This window comes from Cinclus cinclus, chromosome 18 (genome assembly GCF_963662255.1).
Source record: "Cinclus cinclus chromosome 18, bCinCin1.1, whole genome shotgun sequence".
NCBI classification, from domain to species: domain Eukaryota; kingdom Metazoa; phylum Chordata; class Aves; order Passeriformes; family Cinclidae; genus Cinclus; species Cinclus cinclus.
Window position 1 is genome coordinate 12,761,409 of NC_085063.1, and position 14,344 is coordinate 12,775,752.

The 14,344-nt window shown below is 49.5% G+C and overlaps 1 protein-coding gene across 3 annotated transcripts in view; it reads left to right on the plus strand.

Moving 5' to 3' along the window:
• Positions 1 to 893: 893 nt before the first annotated feature.
• PMEPA1 (prostate transmembrane protein, androgen induced 1) overlaps positions 894 to 14,344 on the plus strand; it is a 39,664-nt gene continuing 26,213 nt past the window's right edge. For 2 of the 3 annotated variants that reach the window (XM_062504900.1, XM_062504902.1), the window contains exon 1: positions 894 to 1,052. In XM_062504900.1, the coding sequence (XP_062360884.1) occupies positions 950 to 1,052 (103 nt within the window). In that variant the 5' untranslated portion in view covers positions 894 to 949. Of the gene's footprint in view, positions 1,057 to 11,694; positions 11,706 to 14,344 lie in introns of all 3 variants that reach the window. The other variant, XM_062504903.1, reaches the window with a different exon arrangement.

Genomic DNA, 14,344 nt, shown 5'->3' on the forward strand with positions numbered 1-14,344 from the left:
AGATGGACCAGGCTCTGCTCAGTGGTGCTGAGCAACAGAACAAGAGACTACAAAACTGATGGCCAGGAATTTCGGCCAGGAATTTCCACCAGAACACGAGGAAGAACTTTGTTCTTGTGCAGGTGAACGAACACTGAACGGACTGCCCGGAGAGGGTGTGGAATATCTCGCTGGCGATATTCCAGAAGCCATCTGGACACAATCCTGTGCCCTGTGCTCTGGGATGACCCTGCCTGAGCCGGACGGTGAGGTCCCTTCCAGCCTGACTCGCTCTGCGGTTCCGGGGGTCCCGCGCCCCCCGGCAGCTGCCGCCGCTCCGCGTCCCGGGGGAGCCGCACCGGGAGCTCTCCCCAGCCCCGGGAAGGAAAGGGAAAGGGAAGGGGAAAGGGAAAGGGAAAGGAAGGGAAAGGGAAGGGGAAAGGGAAAGGAAGGGAAAGGGAAGGGAAAGGAAAGAGAAGGAAAGGGAAGGGAAGGGCAGTCCCCGTCTGGCGCTGACGTCACGGTCCCGCCCGCGGCGGCGGCGGCGCGGCCGCGTCCCCGTGGCCGTGAATGAGCGCGGGGGGCGGGAGCGGAGCGGGAGCGGGCGGGCATCGCTCCCACCGCGCTCCCACCGCGCCGCGCCCCACAAAAGTGCGGGGCTGCCGCGGCCGGGCCCAGCGCTGCCGCTTCCCGGGCCGGAGGGGCGCGGAGCAGCCGCGGGGCCGAGCGGAGCCGCTGCCGGGGGCGCTGCGCCGCGCCGGGTTTTTTATTTCCAATTTCTGATCGCAGCTGCATTTCCCTCCCTCCGCCCCCCCGCGCCGAGGAGGAGCCCCGGCTTTATGTGGTGCTGCCCGGGGAGCGCTCGGCGGCCGGGAAGTTCTTTGTGTCGCCGTCGCCTTCCTTTTTTTTTTTTTTTCCTTTTTTTTTTTTTTTTTTTTGTGTGTGTGTGTGTGTGTGTGTGTGTGTTTAAATGTATAACTTCATGGGGTTGAACAGCACGGCCGTAGCTATTCAGCCCAATGTGTCCTGCACATGCAACTGCAAAAGGTCTTTGTTCCAGAGCATGGAGATCAGTAAGTACCTGTCCTGCTGCTCCCGGGGAGGGTGCGGGAGGTGCCCGGGCTGCGGGAGTGCCCGGCGGCCCCGCCGCGGGCGGGGAAGTTCCCGCGGGGGTTCCCGGCGGCGCCCGGGACCCTGGGCTGCGATGCGCTTTCCCGGAGTGCTTTCGCCCCCTCCTCCGTGCGAGCCCTGCTCTCTCATCTGTTGCCGCTGGGATGTCGGTGCGGGTGTGACACGGCGCGGGCCGGGCTGGCGGAGCTGCCCGGGATCATCCTCTCCCCGCCGGCACCGGGGCTGAGATCCCCGCTCTTCCCCATCTCGGCTCCATCACCGCCCGCGTCTCGCCCTTTCCCCGCGATGCCCTGGTGCCCCTGCCCCGCGCCTTCCCATCCTGCCGGGGTGATGCTTGCGGGCCCCCGAGCCTCCTCCGGGGCTCTGCGCTGCCTCCGTGTAATTCACCCTCGCCTCGGTACCGGGGGCCAGCGCGGTCCGGACACCCAGTAGGGTTTGTACTCGGGAACCTGCTCCCCCTATCTCCAGCCCCTCGGGGCGTTTTGTTCCGAAGGGCGATTTGGGTTTTTTCATTAATATTGTTCAACCCTCGCAGAGTAGCACTGAGGGCAGTGCCTGACCTAAATATCCAGCACTTCTCTATGTGCTCTTTCCCTCTTGGAAATGAAGTGCATGGAGGTGAGAGAGAAGGAATATTATTGCTGAGGGGAAAGGAATGAGTTGGGCTCTTTGGCACTTTCAAGAAAATGGTATTTTCTGTAAAGGGAAGGTTTTCAAGGCATCCCAGACCGGGAGGGTTGTCAGGATTTTACCGTGCTTAGCACCTTGTTCAGTGCCGTGAAATCCAAACCCTGCACGGACTAATGCAAAATGGCCCAAAAGGAAAACTTGGGAAAGAGTCTGGATTTTGCATATATTCCTGGCACTGCGACTGGGCAGGCTGGCGCTCGGTGCGTGCAGGGAGAGCCAGCTGAGCTCTGCCTGTTTCTGCTAGCACAGGATCTGCCCCGTTACCTCCAGCGGGGCTGCAGAGCATCTGTGCCTTGGTATTTTGGATGGCTTTTGTCCAGTGTCGTCTGCCTTCTCCAGCTTCATCCTTGTTTAATTCAGGTGTCTGAGTTCCGGAGAAGGTCTGCAGGCATTTGTATACCGGGTACTAAAATGTGTTCATTCTGAATTTTAGCATAAACCATACCCTTTGTACTGTATGCACTTTTAATCTTGATTTAATCTCATTCGTGTTCAGACAAAACTAAGCTGGATTTGCCTGATTTTATTAACACTGCCGGTACTGAATAGACCATTATTCTTCCCTGACTTTAACAGGCCTGGCTAGATGTGCATACCAATCGCAGTGTATAAATAATGAAGATACAGTTCTTTTTTGTGTCAGCCAGTTGCTGAACATAAACTGTGTCCCACAGAATCCCAAGGATGAGACTTTGTGTCTGATCGGGGCTCGTGGTTGTGCTAAAAGTTGCGAATTAAAATGTGTAATGTCTTTTGAAGAAAAAGCTTCTATTCCAGTCTAACTCTTGGCATGAGGTTTTGTTGGAACAACTCAGGCTTTTAATTTCACTCCTTGACTTTTTAGAAATAGCATAGTTTATAATTTTTCTCCCCATTTTTGTCAACATATGAAAGGCTTGGTAAGAGGCAGGTGCTGCTTATGGACGGGGGGTTGTGAGAGACAGAGAGCAGTGAACTACATGGCAGGAGACCGTGCCTGGATTCGGATGGGTGTTGTGGGAGCCTCGTGCCTGATGCTCCCAAGGTCCTTCCCTGACTTGTCCTGTTCCCTCTGTCAGCTCTGGGGTCCTGACACTCAGGCGCTGAGTTCCCATTAGCTCCTGGGAGCCTTGGACCGAGATCCCTTATTGCTGCCCTTCCTTATTTCTTGTTGGGGTAGGTTTCTTATCACGAGTGTTATTATTTATTTCCTGCTGATGGCAGGCAGCATTCGCTCACCTCTGCTACAGGAGAGCTTTGGTGGCTCTACAGGGGCTGTTACCTGATCGCTTCCTCCACCTGGCTCCAGTGGAAAGGGCAGAGCTGAGCTTTCCTGAGATAAATTAATTTGACACCGTTTTTCCTCCTCCAGTCGCTTGATTTTGTGTACTTTTCTGATACGACTTGGAGGGAACCTCAGAGCAGCTACCACCAGATGCTCCTTAAATTTTCAGCCCAAATCTTCAGTTACCAGGCAGGAACGCTTCAAGAAAGTGGCACGGGAAGGAACACGCAAACTCCTCTGCTTTACAACCCTCTAAATAGGTTAACTGTCCGAGCGATGCCCAAACCCCTTTTCCTCGCGGGCTTTATTCCGTATGGCGGCTGCGGCGCTGCGGTGGAGGAAGCAGCTGGTTTCTGTGTGTGGCGCTCCCAGATTAGGATTATAAAAGGGTTTCTTGGGGGCGGGGGCGCGAGTCTCGCCCGCCGCCGGGCTGGAGTGCCAATATGCCGGGCGGTGCTAAGCAGCCAGACGTCTGCAGCAGTGGGCTCTAATCGCCTCGGCTGCGTGAAGGAGGTCAGGGGTGACCGGCGTGGCGGAAGAGGCTGTAAATAACTAATTATTTGGCGCGGGGAGCGGAGTGAGGCGCCGTGGCTGCCTCCCCACAGGGCACCGGCACCTGCCCGCTCCGGCCGTGCCGCTCTGACCTTCCCACCGGGCACGGCTCCCGGAGGATGCGGGTGCCAAGGCGGGGATCCCGCGGGCACCTGGGCATCCCTGCGGGCAGCTCTCTCCGGGCTGGGTGGCTCTCGGCAGAGGCTTTGCTCGTGCAGACGCTTCTGGTAGTGCAGGAGTGTTATCCGAGGCGTTTGGGATTTCTGGGAGGCGGCGTTGCATCTCCCAGGAGTCGAGGCCGATCCCCCCAACAGCAGCGCCGTGCCCAGCTGGGCCGAGCGAACCGTGAGAGCAGGTTCCTGTCCAAGCCAAGACTTCTAGGTTTTCACATTCTTTGGTTTAATAACAAACCAAATACATATGGCTCAAGCAGGGATCACGTCTCCTTTCCGCTTTCACGCAGCTTTTCTGACAAATGTGTTTCTTTCCTGACACTGTCATCGGCAGCAGTGGCTTAGTCCAGGGCAGAGTGGATAAGAACCACGTGCTTCTTTATTCCTCCCAAAGTTTTCCTCGTGGAGGGAAGCCAGAGCTGCTCCCAGCATTTCAGCAAGCCCAAGGTTGCTTGCACAGGGGATGTTCAGTTTGTGGCACCTCAGTTTGCCCTCAGCCAAACCGAGGAGTTCCGTGTCTGGCTCTGGTTGTGTGTCTGTGACAAGCTCTGCTTTTTGCTGAGATCAGCGTCCCAAGGTACGATACTGGAGGAGGAGAGCACGGGTGGCTTTTGCTTCTGGTGGCCCAAGAGCTGCCTGTGTGTGTCCTTGGCCATCCCAGGGGACCCAGACACTCTGCAGTCCCAGCCCTGTGGGTCCCACCTTTCATAGCCAAGGAAAGGCCTGATTCCCTGAGCCTGGATAGCAGAGGGGTCTTTATTAAAATTGCAGTTTATTTTGTACCCTCAGGTAGTGATTTTAATCTTAGTGTTTTATAATCAATGTCAAATGGGAGAATGAAAAGACACAGAGGGGGAAATGCAGGGGAAATAGTCAAACTTCATTTTTTTTTCCTGTGGGTGAACACCTGGACTGTGCTGTGCTGCACAGCGGGCTCAGCACACAACACCAGAGATGATCCTGTATAATCAGAGGTGATAATTTATAATGCCAAGTGGAGGCAAGACATGGTTTGTTCTTCCTTTTCAGTCAGTGTCAGGGTGTTTTCAGAGGAGGGTGTTTGCTGCAGTAAGTCCTGCTACCTTCTGGCATCCTCCACCCCCTAAATGTTTGTCTCAGTAGTGTGTTTTCAGATCCTGGTTGTGAGAACACCAGACTTGAAGGGTGTGTGGGGAACAACAACCATATTCTTTTCCTTAAAGCCAGGAATTCCCAAGGTAGGATTTGGGATTACCTCTAAATTTTAGGGATATTGAATTATAGCTGCTACCACTCCTTCCTTTGCAAATGGAGAGAAAAGCACCCACAAACACATGTTCTTACTTTTATTTGCTATTGCTCACCAAATATACTAATAATTTTAGATTTCCCAGGGTGAAGTTGGTGGTTTGATAAATCCAGTTTTAGAATGAATTTGTAAACCTAAATTATAAGTGGAGAGACATGAGGAGACCTTTCCAAGGGAAGTGCCAAACTACATGGTGTCACTAATAGAGGGTAATTACAATCCAGCTCCTTTCCTGAATAACTCAGTGTACAGTCATGTCTGATGGTGTTGTTTCATTCAGGTAGCAGCAGCTGTCAGAATTTGCTAAACCTAATTAGTGAAAAAAAAGGTAATATATTTGCAGTGGTGTCTCATGTGAAAACTGCCAACCAGTTTGCTTCCTGGAGGGAGATCCTGTACTGGTGTGTGGTTTGTCTTATCAGATCCCTCCTGTTCTCTGATACACGGTGCATCTGCTCCTGGCGGGTTGCATCAAAGTGACAAAGCCTGGCTGGAGAGCTGGTGAGGAGAGAGGTGCAAGGGCCACTTTCCTGCAATTAAGTGCAAACTTGGTTCACGCCATAAGCACACTCCCAGACATCCATAAAGCACAGGAATCATTGGTGTTGACGGGGATGTTTTTATGCAGTGTTCTTCCTGTCTGTGTGGCTGAATTGCTGGGTGATTATTTTATAACTATTTTGGGTGGCAGGAGGTGGGTCACTCAGGCAGGTCCCAGGTGAGGAAATGCATCCCAGACCTGCTCCATCTGCGAGCTGCGCGGCCGGGTCTGGCACAGGGAAGAACAAGGGAGGAATTCTGTGGCAGCAGGATCTGACCTCTCATTTCCATCTTCCAGAACTGATCAGTGGCTGCTGAGTTGCTGCTTCCTTGCTGCAGGGAATGCAGTAGTGGTCTGGGAGCTCCTCCAGGAGCTATGGGTGAGTGCAGGGTGTAGGGGAGCGGGGTGAGATCCCAGCACTGAGCATGGGAACTGCCAGCACCTGGAACCTGGACACAGTGCTGGGAGCTGGAGAGACCCTGCACACACACAGCCCTCTGAGAGCTGGAGAGACCCTGCACACACACAGCCCCCTGAGAGCTGGAGAGACCCTGCACACACACAGCCCTCTGGGAACTGGAGAGACCCTGCACACACACACCACCAAGGGCTGACAAGTTTTCAATACTTGAGGAGGTCTCAGGGAACTCTGTGTGTGTGTGCACACAGGCATAAACACATCCATGAAACTTAATTTAGTAATACAGGAAAGTGGCTCTAAATGAACTGGTTAATGAAGTAGCTGGTAACCAGAAGAAGGAATTGTGGGGTTCAGGCCATTTTATTGGGGTTTTTTTGTTGTTTTTTTTCTTTTTTTAAAGCAGATAAATTTCAGCTGTAAGAATTTATCATTCAAATCAGGGGATTTGGGGAGCTATTGAGAGTAAAGAGAACTTTGATGATTTGGCAAGGAATACAGCTTCTAAGGCAGCACTTTGATCTGCATTTTAAATGCTTCTTTATAATGACAGTTTCACAATTTCTTTTCTCATTTTGAGTCAGTTTTGGAGAGGTATGTTTTGAGAGAAAATAGTAACAGCACACATTATTCTTGTTGGCTTTGGAACCAGCTAGAACTTGTAGTTCATCCCAGATCTTTTGGCTACCGTGGTAAATTTATGATTGCACCAAAAAGGAAATTAGTAAAGATGTTAAATATTATCAAAGCTGTGCAAATCTTTTGAAATCTCTCTGGTGTGAAAACTAAACTTGCATTAGCATTTCTGCTGTGGTATGTTGAACAGTGTTTATCCAAGCATCCACCTAATACTGCACGTTCTTGATTTAGCTTTTTTTTTTTTTTTCCTTCTGAAGGACATGCTGCTGTTTAGCACATGCATCCTTTTAGTCTTGCATTGCACCTGAAACCTTGGCTCTAATGACTCAAGCTTTCTAAAGACAACCTTACTGGTAATATTTTTCTTTCCCTTCTATCTACAGCATCCCCTCAGATAAACTCTTGTTGGAGGAGAAGGTTGTTGGTGCCTGCATGTTCTTATACAAGAGAGCTTGTTGCATTAATTGATGTAGTATGGAGAGGGGTAGGAATTGGGAATTTTTATTAAGGTTTTAATTTAAATTTTCCATAGCATCTTGAATCCAATTTGGGGAGAGGCTTATAACTCTCATTGGAAATCGGCAGCCTTAAGCATGAGGATGAATAAGTAGGTTTTCCCAAATTGGTTTAGAGCTGTGTGGCAGCTTTTCTGGTGCTGGTTGTGGCCTCTCTTGAGCTGTGGTTCTGATGAGCTGTACCAGGCTGGCAGCTCTCTGCTTGTGGAGCAGGTGTGTAAAACAGGTCACACATTTCATTTGCAAGGTAAATTCGCCCAGGAAGTTGGGTCTCAGTACATGCAAAGGGTACTGGTAGGACTTAGATAAACAGTGCTGTGTGAACATTTGACTTGCATCCCTCCCAAACTGTCAGTGACTGTGCTCAGTGGGGCGTTATCCCTGGTTTTGGATCTCTCTGGTACAGGGTGCTGATTTGGAGCATGTGGCCCTGAGACATGTCAGTCATCCATCCCACTCAGAGATGATACAGCCAGGGCACTGTCTCTGTTCAAGCTCAGGCTGGCATCGAGTCCACCTTCACTTTTAGATTTTTTTAAAACTAAATGCTGCTGTTTCACTGTGTACAGCGAGGTAGCAGTGCTAAGGCCATAATCCATCAGTGTCTCCTTTTTCTCCAGGTAGTCAGACTTCCCATTTCTGACTGATGCAGGACTAGGCTAATGCTCCATTTAGAAGAGGGTGTGTTTTTTCACTGTGTGTGGTGTGTGTTAGTGTGTCCCAGACTGTGGTGTTACGTAAAGACACCTTGCACATCTTTGGAAACTTGCCTCACAAGTTGTCAGTGTTGGTGGATGTCCACAGTGCTTTCAAGTGGTTCACACATTTGTGTTTGGTGTATTCAGTCTCACACATCTCTTTAATAAAATGCCTCAGACTGGGTAATTTTTCACTTGCAGTATATATTAAAAAATGTGCAATCAGAAAGGCAAGTGCTTTTGTACATGGCAGTTCTCTGAACTATTCCTGAGACCCTGCTGATGCTTGCAGAGCTGAGGGATTGTGCCTGTGATGGTTTGTGCTCTTCAGCAGGTGTAACAGGATTTCCCACATTTGCAAACTTGGCCCAAGCAACCCAGCAAAGCAGAATTTAGCCTTGGTGAATGAAAACTGATTAACCCCCAGGCCCGGAGCGTACCAAGGATGAAAAAAGTTACTGGCACAGAAATCAAGGCTACTTTTCAAAGAATATGTGCAAGACATGGCTTGGGGATTTTTTTTCCATCTCTTCATTCTGTCCAATATGTAAAGTAGCTGGTTTGTTACTCTAACCCCCTACAAATGATTGTCAGTAATAATTCTGTAAAACTGTGAATCAACTCTGCGTGACTTTGTGCAAATAGACTGAGTAATTTCTTTGTTCTTTTCTTCTTACTTTGTAATTGGAGTCTGCAAAAGCCCAAAGGTTTGGTCTTGTGGAAAGCATGATTCATTTATTGGTGTCTGTGCCGACTAGTTATCTTTCAGTAATTCCAGAGTGCTGCTACAAGCCAAGAGTGATTCATACATGGCTAAGTGCACAAACAAATGGGGTCATGGCCATCTGCAGAAACTTTTCTAATCTATTTATGGTATCAGAGAAAGAAGTGGGTGTATTAAGGATGATGGAATAGGTGTCAATTACATTAGTGACTATAACTGGTTAAGTAACGCTCACCATTACTCAAAACCACATCTGCTCCTTGCTAAAGATCATAACAGCAGGTCCTGTTAAAATGTTAACACAGGTCTGATACGAGAGATGGATTGAGTGTCCAGCCTGCCTCCCCATCTTCACAGCTCTTCTGCCTCCCTTGAGATTCAGACAGGGATCAGGAACTTGCACTGGGAATATCTGTAGTGGCAAAGTCCATCTCTGCTGTTGCAGACCTTGGTCACTGAAAGCTTTACACACAGAATTTGGCCTTATACTTAACTTGTGTTGATGATCAGGGTAGGGTTTGTCATTGGCACACCAGGCAGAATGGCTGTGCAACATCTCACAGTGCTGCTCAGGTGGTCAATTTTCCTTCCAAATGCATCTTCAGTGGTTTAAAATCTTGAGAGAAGATGACCAGCATTTTACAAGGTGGCCTTTCTCTACTTCTGTCCCTTTTCACTAATTGTGAGAATTAATTCTCCCTTTGTAACTCTAGTAACAAAACATCCCTGGCTGCAGCTGTGTCAGAGTTGCTCTGGTCAGGTTTTAGGCTTTTGCTTTGGGGGAGGTCATTTGTTTCTGCCCTGCTCAGGGGTGGAGGAGCTGGGCCCAGGGCTGAAATTGTGGGGAAGAGAGTTTGAGACCAGCAAAAAGAAACAGCAGGGCAAGAAGCACTCCAGAGGTGGAGAGTCTTTGGTGGGCTCCCTCTGGACTCCTGACTGCCAGAGCCTGCCTGCTCGTCAGCCTTGCACGCTGCAGCTGCTTCTGCAGCTGAGATATCTGATCCAACAAGATCTTGCCCTTGCAGAGATTGGAGTGGTCTCACAGTGTGTTGGAAGTGTCCCATGCCCGCAGGATGGATGAGCGTTACTCATGATGAGATTTGGAAGTGGCCTCATTCCCCAAACCCTGGGAGATCTGTACGGTCACTGCTCAGTTTGATTTCAGAGGACTTCACTAAAACACAGAGCTCATGAACTCCAGTTTCTGTAAACTGAATTTAAGCATCAGCACTAGCCAAGAATATGGAAGGATTTGGCAATATGTTGTTATTGTCCTTTCGCTGATGTTTTGGGCACTGTGTTCTGCTGCACCCTCACTGCATGTGCTCCCATGAAGGGACACGAGGCCTGGCTGACATCCTGAGTTGTCTGTGGAGGGGGAAGTGACACAGACTTTTGCCCAAAGGACTGATGAGCCTCTCCTGATGTCTGAGCAGCTTTCTTCTCCTGCCCTTGCTTTACTTAAGTCAACAGATTGTGTAAGCCACATGCGAGATTTACCTGCAGGGCAACTGGGAGAGCAGCAGTGCCATTTGGATGAATTCCCAAGAGACATCTAACCACTGAGCGTTCAGACTCACATTTCCAAGCCCGAGTCCTACAACAGTCCTGAGTCTGCTCGTCACCTCTTCCATCCGTGCCTTTGGCTGCTGAGGACGAGTCCCAGGGAATTTGCCGGCTGCAGCCACTGGCTGGCAGCTCCCCTGCAGGCTGGGCTCTGTGCTGAGCAAGCTTGGAAATTCTCCCCCTTAGTGGTTTCTGTTTAATGTTATGATTAATGTTGTTACTTCTTACAAAAACAAAAGATCCCCCCAAAGCAGAGTGGAGCCTCCCACAGCTCCCGCGCTGTTCCCACGGGGCTGAGGGAATTTGGGGCTCACCCTTGGAGCCCTGCACTCTCTTCATGGGGTGAAACCCACAGCTTGGCAGCTCAAATGACTCGGGGTTGGGCTTGTCCTTGGTGCCTGTTCCAGGCCTGAAACCAGGCTGGGTTTCCTTGTGCTCATCACAGGTATTTGTGCAATGAGACCTCGAGTCAGTGGTTGTTGGTGTCCCTTGTGCTGGCTTCGCTGCAAGGGCTCACCAAAGGCAGATGTCTTTCCTGGAGAAGCAAGTCCTGCTCTTTCTGTGTTGTTTTTTGTTATTTCCACCTTTATTCCACTTTACCAAAGGTGGTCTCATGGCTTCAGTATCTCAGAATAGCATATACAGATCAGGCTGTTCATCACTGAGCTCTGAAAGTCCCTTGTCCTGCTAGGTGCTCTCTTTAGGACACTGAAGAAACAACATGATTGATGGGCACTTGCTTCACACAATTCAGGGAAGAATTATCTTAAATTGCAATTGTTTCCCACGTAATAAGCAGGAATCTAATTTTTGTTGTTACACTTACATTACTGTAATGGGACTTTGCTTGAATGGGAAGATGTGTTTTTGAATTCAGTGTTTCCCTCTCCAACTGCACAGACACACTCAAGGTGTGTAACATTTAATGATACTGATCACTGGTGTGTAATGCAATCAGGGTTTATGTTTCTCTAATGTGACTTATTGATAGCAGTATATACATACTGCAGCTTCCTCAGCTGTTTCTGGGAATGCAGGTGCTGGCTGTCTTGTCAGTTGATGAGCCAGAGATGGGCTCAAAAACAAGGAGAGGGGGCAGAGGTCTCTGATGGGGGTCCTATGCGAGGTACAGAACAAGCTGCAGGGTTACAAACGCATTCTGTCCTGCTGATAGCTTTTAATCCTCATTGTTCTCATGGGTTTTCTTGATAAATACACTTCCCAACCTCCACTGAGTTGCCATCCAGGCCTGAATTGTAAGGAACAATAAACATAATGGACAGATTCAATTTAATAGATTTCGCTATGAGCTTTTTATTAGTGCAGCTTTTTAGAAAAAAAAGGAAAAAGAGATGACTGCATTTATTTACTTGAAGTGCAGAAAGAAGCAGCTCTCTGAAATCCAAGGGAAGCGTGCCCGAGTGGGCTCAGTTCAGCTGGTGGCTGTGGAATGAGGGAAGGATCCATCCTGCTCTGCAGCCTGCGGGACACTGGCCGGTCTGGAATGGGTTAACAGTGTGTGCAGATGTTCAGGAATTCCTCTTTTGACTTGACCGGGGGGTTTTGCTGCTCTTCAGAGCACAAATGCACTCCAGTCTCAGCAGTTTCATGGGTTTGGAGATGCCTTTCATCCTCTCCTGTTCTTGCTACGTGCTCAGGGAGGGATCAGGCAGTGTCTTGCAGCCATGTGTCTTCCTTGGTTGCATTTCTAGAGATTTGCAGATCCACATAAAGGATCCATTAAATTAAGCAAAATGGCCTTTAGAAAGCTACATTTCAAGTGGAAGAAATGCTTTATGTAACGTAGGGGTATGTGAGGGGACCTAAATACAAGCTTAAATTGGCTGTTACGAAAGTAGGTATAATTGGGTTTTTGCACAGTGATTTTACAGCTTCTGAGTTTAATGTCCTGATGAAATCCTGCATCCAGTCCACGTGCAGCCGAGGAGATGGAGGTTGAGGAACCTGAGTAATGGGACTTGTTCTAGGAACAGCCTTGCCCTGGATTGCAAAACTGGGCATACCTGTCATTTGCTGAGGCTCTGCTGTGTCTGAGAGGTGTCTGGAGTGGTGATTCCCTCTCACCTGTGTCTGCCCTTTGGTCTCCCCCTCGGCTGCCCTGTGTCAGGTGAAGGGGCATCTCTGACCGAGGTTGTAACTTCTTGCAGGTGAAAAATGCAGCTGTACCCTCCTAACTGGGTAAGTGCCAAGAGCTGCAGCTTTGTTTTCCAGCCAGATCAATGCAGTTCGTTTAAGTCGTTGGGTAATTTAGTAGCTGGAGGCACTTCTGTGGGCTTGGCATGAGAGTGACTGCTTCGCTTCCCCCCTCGGGAAGGCTGGGAAGGGTTTCCCTCCGAACCCAGGCTTCCCCAGCTGCATCCAGGCACAGGTGATGCTGTGGGGTCGTTGTCCAGCCATTCTGGGATCAGGAGCCTGGGGAAGTGGAGGAAATCACATTATGACCTTGCATCCTCATATTAATCCCCATGGTTTTTCCTGGTTTGATATTTATAGCCTTTCTGTTTTTCTGTCTGGGGAGGCAGAATATTGGCTCTCCTGGGTACAGACATCCTCTTTTGGAAAGCTCATCCCAAAGCAGCTTTTCTTCATAGAAATCAAGGTGCCTTCGAATCCTGTTGTCAGGAATTGGAAGAATTTTTTTTTTTTTTAATTTGCTCTATCTTCAACCACTTAGGCCTGAGAGCCAGTTTCCTTTCTAGCTTAGGTCTTGAAAGAATGAAAAAAAACCTGTTGCTTTCCTTGGAGTCTCTTACCCAAGGCATGGGAAGAAAGCTTGGTAATGCGAGACAGGGCAGAATAAGCTGAAATAGTATTTGCTGCTTCTTTGAAACTATCCCTTTTTAATTGTCTAAACAGCATTTAAAAAAAAAAATCTCTGCTCTTCTCTATCTTCTTCCAGCATTATAATTCTATATAATCACTTTTCTTTCTCTAAAAGAATGGAACATGATTTATTTCTTTTTTTCCAGAAGGGAGAAGGGATACATTCCAGATGTTGCTGGGATACACTTTTTGCCTCTGTTTAATGTTTAGTGGCTTTCAGTAAATATGCTGCAAGAGGTGGGGCTGGTGTTTTTATTCCAGGACAAATCATCTACAATAAATCCCATCTGTCATTGGGGGGAGAGTGTCTTTTGGGTGTGCCCTGGTGGGGTTAGAGCTGATTCTGCCAGAGATTGAGGCTGGCCCAGGTGCTCCTCTGGGGTCTTTGCCCTTGCTCACTCATGGTCTTCTCTCTGCCCTTCCCACCCCACTGCTCCTGCTCTGTGAGCACGGGGGTGGATCCCTGGCATGGGAACAGGCACTTCTGCTCTAAACTGGCACAGGGCATTTTTGGGAGCAGCTCTGCTCTGCAAGCAGCCCTGGCTGGGTAAGGGCTGCCACATCCTCCATGCTGTGCCGCATGGGATGCTCAGTTTGGTGGGACTCTCCTGGCAACCCAGGCCTTCTGGTGCTGGTGTAGCAGCCCAGCAAAGAACATCCGTGTGCCCTGCACCCGTGTGGGGCTGGATCCAGAAACTGGGCTGTGCAGATGGGCAGCTCTTCTCCCTCCTTTCTTGCCTTTTCAGTGCATGCCATGCTTGTCCCTGCTCTGCAGCCTTGCAGACTGCAGCAGCAGTGATTTTCCAGCATGTGTTGCACAGAGGCGTTGTGGGACCAACATAACAGCTCCGTTCCCTGTTTCATGTTTTCACCTGTTTAGGCAAAGTACATCTCTGCTTTGTTGGCAGCCTGTTGGGTTGCACAAACAGTGTAAGACAAAACCACGAGCAGGTGTTGGTCCAGCCAGGGTAATTACTGGTTCCATGCTGCTGCTGGTAGGCAGAGAGCCTGAGCCACCCTTCCCATGGAGCTGTCTGGCAGCACTGCGGCTGCAGAAGGGCTCTGGGCATGGCTCAGCCACTCCCGGGATCTCTTCCCTGCTGCCGATTGCATAAAAAAGTTTATGCATATAAGGAGGGAGGGAGGAGAACTGAGGGTGGCTCTGGTCAGGTTTAAAGCACCGACTTTATATGCCAATTCTCATTTGCATTTTAAAAGTTAGTAAATGCATGGCTGAACCTAAAGGGCAGATGTGAGGATGGGTGAGGCAGGCATGCTGAGAGGGGAGAAGCAACATCCCAAAATCTTGCCTGACTTCAGAG